Source organism: Acartia tonsa, chromosome 1, assembly GCF_053477335.1.
Source record: "Acartia tonsa isolate MP-2025a chromosome 1, ASM5347733v1, whole genome shotgun sequence".
In the NCBI taxonomy this organism is placed as follows: Eukaryota; Metazoa; Arthropoda; class Copepoda; order Calanoida; family Acartiidae; genus Acartia; species Acartia tonsa.
This window is the reverse complement of record NC_137260.1, coordinates 30403152-30418730: the sequence shown is the minus strand read 5'-3', so window position 1 is coordinate 30418730 and position 15579 is coordinate 30403152. Positions and strand designations below refer to the sequence as shown.

General features: G+C 38.3%; 1 protein-coding gene across 12 annotated transcripts in view; it reads left to right on the top strand.

Moving 5' to 3' along the window:
• Window positions 1–15579, top strand: part of LOC145329103 (transcription factor AP-2-epsilon-like) — a 42279-nt gene that overhangs the window by 16234 nt on the left and 10466 nt on the right. For all 12 annotated transcript variants that reach the window (XR_013882771.1, XR_013882770.1, XR_013882768.1 and 9 more), the window contains one exon: window positions 6852–6931. Coding sequence is in view for 9 of the 12 variants with exons in the window: in XM_080173205.1 (XP_080029331.1) it covers window positions 6852–6931 (80 nt within the window). In the remaining 3 variants the exon portion in view is untranslated. The remainder of the gene's footprint in view (window positions 1–6851; window positions 6932–15579) is intronic.

The following is a 15579-nucleotide window of genomic DNA, read 5'->3' as shown; positions in this document are numbered from 1 at the left end:
GTTTAATACTTGGTTTATCGACTAAAAATTTAGGTTTCACCATTGTTTTATATGAAATAAACTTTGAAATGTAAAGCATTTTTTGATGCAATATCAACAAACGCTTTGCTGAGTTCAAAGGACAAAATAAAATAACACGACAGAAAAGCATCAAATGCTGTAAATTGCAAAAGAACATTAATGAAACTGTTTACAATATTACAAGTTACCAACCCTTTTTTTAAATACCTATACATTTTTAATCAAAATCATATACTTTTACATTAAGCTTTTAAACAACAGTTTGAAGTCATCAAAACATTTAATGATATTGCACCAAATTATCCTTAGTATTTCAAAGTTATTTCATACAAAAGTATGGTGAAACCTAAATTTTTAGTTGATAAACCAAATATTAAACATTAACCTAGTATATTCACTAAAAAAATACTATGGATCAATGCTGGAAGGTGCTTAGAATCACTTGCTCTCGTTCGTGGATTGCCCCCTTTAATTTCCCATTAAGTGTACAAACTTTGCCCCTTAGTAACTGGCATCCTAACTTTATGCCCAAAATAAGCTTACAATTCTGCTTCTAGCTGACGTAATTTAATATTGAAATTTAAAATTTGGCTCGAAAACTTTCAAAATTTTCATTTACTTAAAATGTCATTTTAAAAAGCCTAACTTTTTTGTTATTTTTATTTTATTTTTAAAAATAAAATTGAAAGTAGGGGGGGGCGACTTTCCCTCCTACCACTTTCAAGTGCGACTAGAGGTCTTTAGTAGCATAACCGCTAGTTCTTATTTAAAAGTAACAGGATCTGTGTTTGTGTATCTGTTTGTATTAAAGGATAGGTCCAAAGCAGCTTTTACTAACAAAGCAAGGGGGGGGGGGGAGTTTGTACACTTGTAGGAAATGAAATTCAGTACCAAATTTTGCCCTGGACGTGTGGGCTTGTTTTTATAGTTATCAATCTAATTCTTTTTGTAAGCTCTCTTATATGACTGGATCTACCCATAAAACTTTAAAAATTAAATTTTGGGACTTTCCTTCTAGGGGCTAGTGGGGCAAAAGAACCCCCCAAACACTAAAAATTTAGGTTCTGAGCTTATTTTTAGAGATATTGATATGATTTTTTTGTTCAGAAAACTTTTTTAACATAACCAAACTAAGTAATCATTACAGATTTTATTTTGGGGCTTTCCTGCAATGGGCTAGTGGAGGAAAAGACCCCCAAACACTAAAAATTTAAGTTCTGAGCTTATTTTTAAAGATATCAATCTGTTTTTTTAAGTTTACTTTTTCAACATAACCATCTTAAGTAATCATTACAGATTTCATTTTGGGACTTTTCTTCTAGGGGCTAGTGGAGCAAAAGACCCCCCAAACACAAAAAAAATTGGTTCTGAGGTTATTTTTAAAGATATCAACCTGTTTTTTTTTTTAAGTTAACTTTTGCAATATAACCGAACTAAGTAATCATTACAGATTTCATTTTGGGACTTTCCTTCTAGGGGTAAAAGACCCCCCAAACACTAAAAATTTAAGAGGGAAAGTCCCAAAATGAAATCTGTAAAAGCACGGTTGTGTTAGCTCCTAGAAGGAAAGTAACAAAATTAAATCTGTAATGACTACTTAGTTTGGTTATGTTGAAAAAGTTTACTTAAAAAAACAGGTTGAGATCTATAAAAATTTAAGAGGGAAAGTCCTAAAATGAAATCTGTAATAGCACGGTTGTGTTAAAAAAGTTTACTTAAAAAATAGGTTGATATCTTTATAAATAGGCTTAGAACTTAAATTTTTAGTGTTTGGGGGGTCTTTTGCTCTACTAGCTCCTAGAAGGAAAGTAACAAAATTAAATCTGTAATGACTACTTAGTTCGGTTATGTTGATAAAGTTTACTATAAAAAAAACAGGTTGAAATCTATAAAAATAAGCTCAGAACTTAAATTTTTAGTGTTTGGGGGTCTTTTCTCCACTAGCCCCTAGAAGAAAAGTCCCAAAATGAAATCTGTAATGATTACTTAGTACGGTTATGTTGAAAAAGTATACTTAAGAAAACAGTTTGATATCTTTAAAAATAAGCTCAGAACTTAAATTTTAGTGTTTGGGGTATCTTACTCCACTAGCCCCTAGAAGAAAAGTCCCTAAATGAAATCTGTAATGTTTACTTATTACGGTTATGTTGAAAAAGTTTACTTAAAAAAACAGGTTGATATCTTTAAAAATAAGCTCAGAACTTAATTTTTTTGTGTTTTGAAGGTCTTTTGCTCCACTAGCCCCTAGAAGGAAAGTCCCAAAATGAAATCTGTAATGATTACTTAGTTTGGTTATGTTAAAAAAGTTTTCTGAAAAAAAAATCATCTCAATATCTCTAAAAATAAGCTCACAACCTAAATTTTTAGTGTTTAGGGGGAGTCTTTTGCCCAACTAGCCCCTAAAAGGAAAGTCCCAAAATTCAATTTTTAAAGTTTTATGGGTAGATCCTGTCATATAGGAGAGCTTACAAAAAGAATTAGGTTAATAACTAAAAAAACAAGCCCACACATCCAGGGCAAAATTTGGTACTGAATTTCATTTTCTATAAGTGTACAAACTCCCCCCCCTTAATTCGGGAAAAATCACGAAACCTATACGCGTTTTCAGCTGAAATTGGGGGGCGTCGAAGGAATTTTTATAACTATTTTATAATCATTATCCTTCAAACAAAAATCACCCTTTTTAAAAAATTAATTCTCCTCCCCCCCCCCCCTGTTTAAAAGAGAAAGAGATAGTTGCATGAGTAAATTTCAGAAAAATAAGTTCAAGCATAAGTTACCATTAAACATTACCATTGGACATCACCTAATGCTGTTTTTGTAAAATGAGACTGCGATATAAAATTTTATCACAATAATATGATTTTCCAGTCTTGATATTTTTTAAACTACCTGGTAGAAAATTAAAATTCTTTCAAATATATGCGCTATAAATGTAGTTTAAACCATTGCACAGAAAAAATATTGAGTTCGCTAAATTTTCGTGCACCTACCCTTTTAAAATGGGGATGGTCGACTAACCAAAAAAATATCCCCTAGAACAAAGGGGGGGGGGCGTCATGACCTCTATTCTTAAACCGTGAGCAAAATGGTCTAAATATTAAGCTAGACCCTTCAATATAGCCTAGTCCTATAGGTAAAAATGGCGAAAAAATCCAAACAAATTTATTTTTAGGTTAGGTAAGAAAAACCTTGCGGAAATGGGGATTTTAGGCTTTTTTTGGTTTATTTTGATGTGAAAACTTACCTTAAATTGTTTTTCATAGGGTTTTAAATTAAATACACTGTATCTATTCATATGGACATTATTTAATATGATTCAGAAAGTCGGGGACCGACCTCAGGGGGCTAGGTGGGTGGCCCGCAGGGGTTAGTGTATTTTTTCCAATATTTATGTTGTGATACATCAAATTATTGGTTTTTTAGGTCAAGGAACTCAAATTCAGAGCTAAAATAAGCATTAGACTAATCTGAAGCTAGCCCCAGCGGGCTAGATTGGTGGTCCGCAGGGGTTTAGTGTATTTTTCCAATATATATCTTGTTATATATCAAAATATAGTATTTTTAGGTCAAGAAACTCAAATTTTGAGCGGAAATTAGCATTAGACTAACCTGAAGCTAACCTCCCTGGGCTAGATTGGTTTTCTGCAGGGCTGAAGAGCATTTACCTAACCTAACCTAGAAACTTACTTATATTTTTACAGGTTTTTTTTCTTAAATAAACTGTGTCTATTAATGAGGACATTATTTTAGATAATCCAGAAAGTTTGGGAGCGACCCCAGCGGGCTAGGTGGGTGGCCCACATGGATGTAGAGCATTTTTTCTAAAGTATGTGTTTTCATACATCAAATTATAGGTTTTTTAGGTCAATAAACTCAAATTCAGAGCTATTTTAAGCATTAGACTGACCCAAGGCTATCCCCAGCGGATTAGATGGGTGGCCTTCAGGGGTTAATTTTCCAAATTATGTGTTGTTATACATCAAACTAAAGGTTTTTTAAGTCAAGAAATTAAATTCGGTGACCAGAATCCAACCATAGACCAGTCAGCAGGGACTTCCTAACCTAACCTTTGGTTTAAATTTTTTTTATCTCAAATCATCGGAATCTGGAAAATCTTATTTTAGCTTTTTGACCTAACTAAAACTTTAGTTTGATGCTGTACATACTTTTGAAAAATTTTAATTAACCCCCTGCGGGCCTTTTTTCTAGCCTCCTTGGGTCAGCCTCCTGTATGAAGAATCTTTTAAATGATGGCTTTAGGAATGAACACTGTGTATCTAAGTATAACCTAGCCCGCCTGGGTCAGTCCCCGACTTGCTGGATCATCTTAAATAATGTTCTCATGAATAGACACAGTTTATTCAATTAAAAAACCTTTAAAAAAGTAAGATTCTAAGTTAGGTTTGGTAAAATGCATTTAAGCCTTGCAGGCAACCCACCTAGCCCGCAGGGGCTAGTTTCAGATTAGTCTGATTCTATTATTAGCTCTAAATTTGAATTTCTGGACCTAAAAAACCTATAATTTTATGTATGACAAAAACTACTTTTTAAAAATGCACTTAACCCCTACCTAGCCTGCTGGGGTCGGTCCCCGACTTGCTTGATCATCTTAAATAATGTTCTCATAAATAGACACAGTAAATTCCAGAAAAAAAACCTAAAACAACAAGTAAGGTTCTAGGTTAGGTTAGGTAAAATGCACTTGAGACTTGAAGGCAACCCACCTAGCCCATTGGGGTCGGTCTTCGACTTGCTGGATCATATGACAATACATACTTTTAACAAAATGCATTTAACCCCTGCGGGCCACCCACCTAGCCCGCTGGGGTCGGTCTTCGACTTGCTGGATCATCTGAAATAAAGTCTCATGAATGGACAGTTTATTTGAGAAAAAAACCTAAAAAAAATATTTAATGTAAGTTTCTAGGTTAGGTTAGGTAAAATGCACTTAAGCCCTGTGGGAAACCCACCTAGCCCGCTGGGGTTAGCTTCAGATTAGTCTAATGCTTATTTTAGCTCTGAATTTGAGTTCTTTGACCTAAAAAACCTATAACTGAATGTATCACAACATATTTATTGGGGAAAATGCACTTAACCCCTGCAGGCCACCCACCTAGCCCGCTGGGGTCGGTCTTCGACTTGTTGGATCATCTGAAGTAAAGTCCTCATGAATGGAAAGTTTATTCGAGATAAAAAAAAACCTAAACAAATATTAAATGTAAGTTTCTAGGTTTGGTTAGGTAAAATGCACTTAAGCCCTCTGTGCAACCCATATAGCCCGCTGGGGTTAGCTTCAGATTATTCTAAGGCTTATTTTAGCTCTGAATTTGAGTTCTTTGACCTAAAAAAACCTATAATTTGATGTATCACAACATATATATTGGGGAAAATGAACTTAACCCCTTCGGGCCACCCACCTAGCCCCCTGGGGTCGGTCCCCAACTTGCTGAATCATCTTAAATAATTTTCTTATGAATAGACACAGTGTATTTAAATTAAAACCCTAAGAAAAAAACAATTTAAGGTAAGTTTTCACATCAAAATAAACCAAAAAAAGCCTAAAAACCCCATTTCCGCAGGGTTTTTCTTATGGTTTGAAGGGTCTAGCTAAATATTTAGACCATTTTGCTCACGGTTTAAGAATAGATGTCATTACGCCCCCCCCCCCCCTTTTTGTTGCATTCTTTGCCTGTTTGGACCATTTACAGATATGTTTTATCAAATATTGTTATTGTAGTATTACTTGCTAAGTTTTATAACAAAATTCGGATTTTCAGTCCCATTTTTGCATTGATTACTAGATTGTTTAATTAAAGGGTGATTGTAATACAGTATTTATTTGTACTTTTAAAGTAATTGGATACATTTTTGTTAAAGTAAAAGTGTATTGATGTGTCAGTCACGATGACAAAAAGTATACCTCTTTTTACAATTTTTGAATTATTTGCTTTTCTCACACTATATGAAATAATTTTTAGTATTTCTTTGAAGTATATTAATTGCAGTGAGACACTATTATTATCAATTTCTACAATAAGGTGGGGGGGAAGTTCTGACACATTTGTGTAAACCTGGTATATAGGCTTTATCTTTGGACTGAGAGGATAGGTTATTAGGGATAAAATTATTCTTATAAGATGAATTTTCCCAAGTTTTAAAATTTTTGGATAGGCCTCCTGGTTCCGGAGATACAGGCCTCCAGGTGGTCTCTGTACAGATAACAATGAAAAAAAAATTTAAGAGTTAGAGGTCAACTTATAAATCAAAATATGCATCTTTTTGAATGTTATTCACATATTTAAAGAAAAAAAAACATATTTTGTTTCATAAGCTGCCCTGTAACTCTTTTCATTTTTACCTGTACAGAGACCACCTGAAGGCCTCTTGAAGATTTTGATTTTTACTGAAATGTTTAATATAAGTTAATTTATCTAAATTATTTAGTTAAAATTTTTATTTAGTCATATTTTTCAAATTCTCGTTCATCAAGGTATATCTTAAATTCAGTGCTTCTCCTGTGCTTCTAAAGATATTGAAACAAATTCTTTAAGTTGTTCCAGTAAAAATATTTCGATAAAAAACGGCGGCGGAAAACGGGGGTAAACGGTAGGAGCAGCAGTCGCCGATAATTTCAAAAGTAACTGGCCATTTAGTAGCTTAAATCCGAAGTTAGCACAATTTTGGTCAAAGAGCAAGGTCAAAAAGTAAAAATAATGTCCTAATATTTTATAATACTTATAATTTTGTACTCAAAAGTAAAGCGTTTCTTTAATTTCCAAGAAGCACAAATTACATTGAAAACTGATTTTGTTCAATGATATTTTAAGGTTACAGTTGCAGAAATTCAACGACGGTTGTCTCCGCCCGAATGTCTAAATGCTTCTTTACTAGGAGGTGTCCTGCGAAGGTATACTTTATTTTAAATAAATCATGATTTACGATGTAAACTAGGATGACAAAGCGAAGCTCTAAATTATAAATGGATATCAAGAAGAAATTTACCATAGAGCAGTGTCATACAATAATCATTAAACGTGATAAAATAGGGAAAGCCTTTAAAATCACACAACCTATACACGAAAACTTAAAAATCTAGAAATCGATCTAGCACCGCAATTAATAGACAAATCTTAATGAAACTTGATGGAAATATGTAGAATATAAGCATATTTAATCCCTGATAATTTCAGCTGTCAATTCTAAATAGGAATACAAAAAATCATGAAAACCTAAAAATCTAGGAATCGATCTAGCACCTCAATTAATAAACAAATCTTGATGAATGTAAAATAAAATAATCATTAGAAATTTCAATAATCTGTCTTGTCAAGAAAATTACAGAAAACATAAAAATTTAGGAATCGATCTAGCACCCCCAATTAACAGACAAATTGACAAAACAATGTATAGAATAGATGAGTATATGTCATAGGAATCTTCATTAAAAATTTCAGCTGCCTATCTTTAATAGGAGCCGAGAAAATCACGTTTCTCCCAAAGCGTTACGGACTAACTGGCTGACTGACTAACTGACTGACTACAGACAAAGTGAATTATAGAGTAGCTTCGTTACTGGAAAGTAAAAAGAGACAATTATTAGATAGAACATCTCAAACAGATGTCGCACACTTTGTATTCATGGAAAAAAATATTTCAACCCTGCTGTCAATATAAGTAACACTTTTGTAGAATATTGTAATTTATAATTTTTTGGGTCACTTATGAAAATCAGGAACCTAAGATTTTTTTATCTAATCTTAACCAGACAAGTGCCATCTAGCTAAAAAAGATGTGTATATTTTTTATTTCTGGTAACCAGAAAATCCGCAGAAATCGCATTCACGAGATCCAAAAAAGTTTTATTAATAAATACCTTACACCAAAAACAACAACCTATAAATAAAATGACGACTTAGTTTCTTTTTCCTGTTTATTACTAATATTGAAACTAATTCACAGGCATGCATGTTTGTTGGTATAGTACTTTTTTAGAAACCAAAATACAGACATATTCAAAACTACGAAATTGCATATTAGTTTTTAGAAAGTTTATTTTTTTTCCTTTAATAAAAAGCCAATTTTTGTACATGAAAACATAAAAATTGTCTTTATTATTGACACAAACATGCATGCAGTATAGTTGAATAAAATTTAGTCATTAAAAATTCCCATCTAATAATACAAAGTAGCTTGATATTTGTCTGTCCGTCCGTCTGTCTGTTTGTCCGTCCGTCCCTTAAGATCTCGGTAACCACTGAACCGATCAGATTCTGCTCTTCAAGGTATATACATATTGGTCCTGTGGTGGGTTTAAGCTACTTTGAGTTAGTTCATTGTACTTTTTTGACAAAATTTGACGTTGTCAAGTTATTCGCAAAAATTCTTTCAGTTAAATGAGACACAAGCCTTTTAATTCTATGAGTATTCAATCAGTAAGTGTAACATGAACCAGTGCAAAAACTACTCTAGTATTTCATATGTTTATAGTCATCCCAATATATGTTGTTGTTATAATTCAAATGTTTATTCATGCTCAAAAATTTGAATATATGTGTTTAAAGAATGCGATGTTTATAGATGTTTTTTATTATGTAATTAATCGAAAAAATAATTTGTAACGTCCGGAAATCTTTATATAAGGTTTATTATTTTGAATCAAAAGCACGCAACCTCGTTCAAGGTCGGATTAGAGTGTAACAATCAGTAGCGAATGCGGCCTTAGCTTCGGAGGTAGTCAGGTTTCATCCCAGCTATACACAGCTTGCAGCACACTAACACAGAGTAGACGGTCGAAGTGCCCAACAGGGGTCTGTCAGTGGAATCCAATAATTAACTAGGAACAATGATTTGTTCCTCAAAAATAAACAATGAACTGTTTATAAGGAATATCTGTATTGAACTAAAACATATTTTATAGACAAGTATAGATTACACATACATAACATGATAGATAGATACATTCATTAATTAAGAGAAAAATATATGGGTGTTGTCTCTCAGGGATGACAAGGGATGCACATCATGTGGTAAATACATTGAAACCACATTGAGTGCAGTAGAGTCTCCATATTCAAGTCGCCTTCAGTTGCGCCCGAAGATACTCTCGTGATGCTTGATGCCATCCCTGTGGCTCGCAGCTTTCTCTTGCAGCTAAAATAGAACTTGGGTCAAAATCCGGCTGAGACTGGATAATTATAGTAGGCGGGCAGGCACAAACATAATATCTCATGACATGATAAGATTTATGTATGTGGCCTTCGATTCTTGGAATCTGGGTTTTTTCCATAGGAAAGCTAGCATTTTAAATACACATGTCTTTTAAATACAAAATATAATAAGTACAAATATTTAATGATAAGCGTTTTGGCATTTGTTGGCCTAAAAATCCAAATGAAAGAAAAATCAATAGAGAAAATTAAAAGCTATAAAATGGTATTAAAGGGGGGGGGTAAAATGTGGTGACTCGTGCCACGACATACCAGCAATTTTATTTTGGGTGCTACTCCCTTAGTTTTAGAGATAATTGGATAAAATCTTTTGGGCTGGGTCAGTAATTACCCCAACTAGAGGTATCTTTCAAAAAAAACGGCGGCGGGACCGCCGCTCCCACCGCCCGCCGCCGTTTTCCGCCGCCACCAAAAAAATTTTTTGTGATTTTGAAGATATTGAAACAAAATCTTTTTAGGTTGGTAAGTAAAAAATATTTGAATTAAGAAAACGGCGGCGGGACCGCCGCTCCCGCCGTCCGCCGCCGTTTTCCGCCGCCAACAAAAAATTTTTTTTTTTTGCATTTCTCGCCGAATTAGGCAATTTGGAATCATTTGAGACCATGTTATTTTTTTCAAAAATTTTTCCCCTTACAAGCAGCCCTGCGGGGGGACTTAGTCATTTTTTTCAAATTCTCGTATATCAAGGTATATCTTAAATACAGTACTTCTCCTGTGATTTTGAAGATATTGAAACAAAATCTTTTTAGGTTGGTAAGTAAAAAATATTTGAATTAAGAAAACGGCGGCGGGACCGCCGCTCCCGCCGTCAGCCGCCGTTTTCCGCCGCCAACAAAAAATTTTTTTTTGCATTTCTCGCCGAATTAGGCAATTTGGAATCATTTGAGACCATGTTATTTTTTTCAAAAAATTTTCCCCTTACAAGCAGCCCTGCGGGGGGACTTAGTCATTTTTTTCAAATTCTCGTATATCAAGGTATATCTTAAATACAGTACTTCTCCTGTGATTTTGAAGATATTGAAACAAAATCTTTTTAGGTTGGTAAGTAAAAAATATTTGAATTAAGAAAACAGCGGCGGGACCGCCGCTCCCGCCGTCCGCCGCCGTTTTCCGCCGCCAACAAAAAATTATTTTTTTTGCATTTCTCGCCGAATTAGGCAATTTGGAATCATTTGAGACCATGTTATTTTTTTCAAAAATTTTTCCCCTTACAAGCAGCAGGGGGACTTTTTTGTACATTAAGGTATATCTTAAATTCAATGGTAGGTACTCCTGTGATTTTTTATTCAAATATTTATTACTGACCCATCAAAAAAGATTTTGTTCCAATATCTTCAAAATACTGAATTTTTTTTGGTGGCGGCGGAAAACGGCGGCGGGCGGCGGGAGCGGCGGTCCCGCCGCCGTTTTTTTGAAAGATACCTCTAGTTGGGGTAATTACTGACCCAGCCCAAAAGATTTTATCCAATTATCTCTAAAACTAAGGGAGTAGCACCCAAAATAAAATTGCTGGTATGTCGTGGCACGAGTCACCACATTTTACCCCCCCCCTTTGTTAAAATCGGTTTACTCGTTTGGAATCGCGAAACATCATACTGCATTATTTTACAAGTGTTTTAAGTTAGCCCCACTAGATTTTCTCCCCTTTTTATCTGGCTTGACAGACATGCCAGATAACATAAAAGAAACGCTCAAATTGGCACAGACAACAGACTAGACAGCCAATTTATACCTACCAAAATATTGTGGTATTAAAGTTGATATTTAGGCAGCTTCTGCTGAGACTGGTACGCTGCTAAGGTGGCGGCGCTGATCTCAATCGGCCGGATATCCGTCATTGGTAAGTTTGGGGTTGATGTTGTTGGTAACAATGCGGTTGATTCTGCTGTCGGTGCAGGGCTTCTTTTGTCTTCTCTGGTCTCTGCTCGCTTCTTATGCTTCAACTTCTGGTAGGCGTTCTTATTGTACAAATAAAGGTGGGCAATTAATGCGATGGCGGCGCCTGGGCCAACGTGCAAGAAAGTAAGTACAATACAAATCAAATCAGTTAAAAATTTGATTCCCATGATGATTAGGCAGAGCAGGGCCATCAGGTCTCCGTAAGTGTGAAGCCAATTCTTGAGTTGGGTCCACATATCCAATCTTCTCTCCAGATCAGGTATCAGGTTGTCCAGGGTGTACATGGGCAAGTTGCTGGTGGTTACCTGGTTGCAATTTCCATCTCCATTGCATAAACCATACAAAATCTCCATCAGGCTTGCTTCTGTATAAGAGGGAAAAGTGAGGGTATGTAACCATTCTGCTTGCTCTCTTTCTGTGTAGATTCCTCCAAGGCTGTAATCTGTCCAGTTGGTCAGCAGGGTGTCGATGGTCATTTCTATGGGGGCTTGAGTCTTCACGATGGTGGGGGTCAACTTTACCCAGCCTTCTTTTGCTTTCACAGTTAGTGGAAAGGTATTGGAGCACGTGACTTTGGTAGAATGCAGTTTATAATGCATAGTTCTTGAATCTGCATAGCCAGCAGGCTCCAAGAGAACGTCCTGGTAACAACTTCCTTCATCCTTGATCCGTTTGGTTGTCTTCTGACATTGAAAGGTCAGTAACAAATCTCCTTTCAACAGGCCATAGGTGTCATCATGTAGTAGAATAGGTTGATCTGATTTACCTTGATAATGAGTTTCACATATGGTCTTTCTCAGAGTAATATCCAGTTGGCTAAATGTCTGGCGCATGCTATAAGCGAGAAAATTCAAATGTACTGCAGCTTGTAGGTTAACATCTATATGTCCAGGGTCAACAGTGGAAAGTCTGCTCAGGTCGCTGGTCTTGCCTAAGTATATGCCATCATGATCCATTGTGAGGACGTTGAAGGGGCAATACATCTGCTTGATGGCTCCCATGGTGTTGAGTAACACTTAGCGCTTGTGGTCCACTAAGTAGCTGTCCATGGTGGTGGAGGGGTTGATGGTGTTAACTATCTGTAGGGGGCAGATGTTGTCATTGATGTTCCAGACAAAGGTGGCTGCTCCAGTCATACACTCCCCTTTATGATATGGACACAGTAGAAATAGATGATCTGTTTCACTCTCTACCTTGTTGTTGCTCACCACGAAGGTTTCCTCCTTGAGAAGGATCTGGTACTCCGCCAGCTTCAGGGTGTTGGTGTGGATTGTGTCGCCCATCTTAATCGTCTGTCCAACACAGGTGATTTTGTCGTTCTGCATCTTCAAGGAACCGGCCAGGGAAGCTGATACATAGGTTGGCCGATTAAGCTTGACTTTGATGGGGTCGCCATAGCCAGAGATCTGATATTCTTGTAGTAGGGACATCCTTCTACAATTCTCCGCTGTGACTTCTTCATGCCTCATTGTTTGGGGAACTTGTTGGAGTTTCAAGTGTCCCCAAACTCCGCATTTGAAGTGGTACAAAGAAACTTCTACCATGCATGAGAATCCTTGTACCTTGGTTACACTGGGTCGCTGCAGGATAGTGTACTTCTCTCTCAAAGGTGTTTCTCCAGTAGGTTCTTCTGCTTTGCATACTGTTTGTTTGTTGTATCTTCTAATAGACTTTGGTTCTGTGCAATCTGTAACTTCTATTGAGTAGCCCTCACTAGTCGGTGCTACTGAAGCCACCAGCACCACGGCTAGTAGCAGGCTGCCTGTCGACATAATTGAAATCAATGTCGTAACATTGATGGAATACACCTTGGCATATCTTCTGCCCTTTGTTGAAGGTAACTGTTTCTCTCCCAAGGTTCCAGAAAACTGCCTGAATCTCGCCTGTGTAATCACTGTCCACTACGCAAGCTAGTAGGATTACCCCTGCCCTTTCTATGCTTGAGCAGCCATAGAGTTTGAGAAAGTAGCCAGGGGGAATTTTTACTTGCAACTTAAGTGGAATGCAAGTCTGCTGTTGAGGGGGAAGCTGTAGACAGGTGGGGGAGTAGATGTCATACCCCGCACTCTCTTCTGTACCCTTGTGAGGTAATTTTGCCCCTCGTTTCACGGGAACTCTGAGTGTCCGTGTGAGCGCTGCAATTCCCAGTCCATCCATCTCCTCGTCCGAGCTATCAAGCGTTCTCTTGCTGTCTTTGGCCTGTTGCCAAAGTGTCCCACTCCTTGCTTTCTTTCCTCCTGTTTTCACCCTCTCCCCTTTTTCAGGTGAGTCCGCGGGCTGCTCTTCCTGATCGCTGAGAGCGCACTTCTCCACTCTGGGTGTGGCGGGTGTGTGACTCTCTCTGCGCAGCGTATGTGCGCGCATGCTTTCTCTCGGACTTCTCTCTCTATCGGCTCTTCGCTGTGCATCGTTCCGTTGTGTGCCGGAACCTGAGGGCTCGCAAGATTGATCTCTCTCTCTCCTCCCTCCTCTTCTCCTCTCACTAAGTTCTCTGCGCGGTGTGCGCTCTAGAACAGGTGACCGTGGGGGTGGTGTAACCGGTAGGGGAAAGTCTACAGGATCAATGTGCGGTGGTGGTGGTGGCTGTCCTCCCGGTGCGTTGGGGGGTCTCCCTCCCTCTCCATCATCATCGCTATCATCATCATAAGAGGGATCAACTCTTGGATTGGGAGGCTTCACCCATTGTCTAGAATTAAAGGGAATTTGCTCCCCTGCTTCATCTCCATCTTCTTGAAGTATGGTGGAGGAGAACTAGGATCGTCTTCCAAATCTATTGGTGGAAAATATGGTTTCAGTCTTCCAACATGAACCACCATTGCGTCCTTTTCTCCTTCGGGTATTGGTTGAATCTTGTATAGAACTTCAGCACACTTCTCAACAACCAAGTATGGGCCTCTCCAATGCTTGCCCATTTTCTTCTTGGCTCCTCTGTCACTTGAAGGTGCTAGGAAAAACACTTTGTCTCCAACTCTGTATTCCTGGCTATCTCTGTACTGTCTAGCATTCCTACGAATGGTTGTAGCTTGCTTCTTAGCCATTGCTTCATACATTGTAGTATATCTCTCCAGCAAATTTCTTGTAGCCGTTGGGACATCTCTCTCATCTTCTCAGTTCGGCAGCCGCAGTATCAAATCTGCAGGCAGAGTGGCCTCCCACCCCTGGAACGCCAGGAACGGGGTAACACCAGTGGTGCTATGAACACGGGTGTTGTATGCAAGCACAACACCCGGCAGATACTTGGGCCACTCGGTCTCCTGTCCCTGTATCACGGTTCTCAACGTCTCCTCCATGGTCTTGTGCCATCTTTCCACAAGGTTGCTCTGCGGGTTCGCCACGGGCACCAGCGCATGCTTGACCCCTAGCTTCTGTAACAACAGCTTCATGACAGTGTTGCAGAACTCCTTGCCTTGATCACTATGGAAAGCCTGGGGGCAACCCAAGGTGCTTATGAACTTATCCATGATGGTGGAGGCTACTTCCTCAGCTGTCTTCTTCTTCAGGGGGTACGCCTGGACAAAACGCGACCAGCCATCTTGGAGTGTCAGGATAAAATTGTATCCTTCAGGCATTGTGTTAAACTTCCCCACCACGTCCAGGTAAACCGTTTGCAACGGAAACCCGTTCTGGACTGGGACATGGGCACCTATCTTGATGTTGGCCTTGATGGATTTCTGTACGCAGTCGTGACAGACCGCAATCCTCAATCTGATGTCCACTTGATGTCCAACATAATAGAAATTTCTGAGGAACTTTGAAATTGTGCATTCAAAAATGTGATCCAGTGGTGGTTCTGTGGGAGTGATCGAACACCACTTCTTCCAGTATACCAGTATACTTCTTCTCTTCCCTGCAAAAGTTTGTATCTCCTGCTCCAGAACTCCATCCTCTGCGATCTTCAGGGTATCAAATATCTCCGTAAATCTCTGCACATCTCGACTCTGTCCACGAAGGGCTGCTCTGTCAGGTGCATGATGATCAACTCCAATCCATTTGGGCACTATTTCCAGGATTGGGTCCTCCAGCTGATGCTTGTAAATGTTCTTACGGGACAAATCTTTACGTGGGTGATCCAGGTGTCCCTCATCGTCTTCTTCCTCCTCAACGGCTCCAATGTACTCTTCCTGTTCAGCCTCCTCTTCTGCTGTAGGATCCGGCATGTCAGAATCTGTACGCCTGCTCAAAGCATTGGCGTTGGTGTTGAGCTTGCCAGGCCTGTGGATAACTCTGAACTCATATCCTGCCAGTTCTTCAGTCCACCTGGCCATCATCCCCATATTCTTCTTGAGGGACTTCAGCTGCTTCAACGCCGAGTTATCGGTATTAACGATAAAGGGCTTAAAGCTCAGGATCATGCTGAACTTCCTAATCCCATAGATCACGGCGGCAGCTTCCCCCTTCCAGGAGGGATACTTCTGCTCCGCTGCTGTCG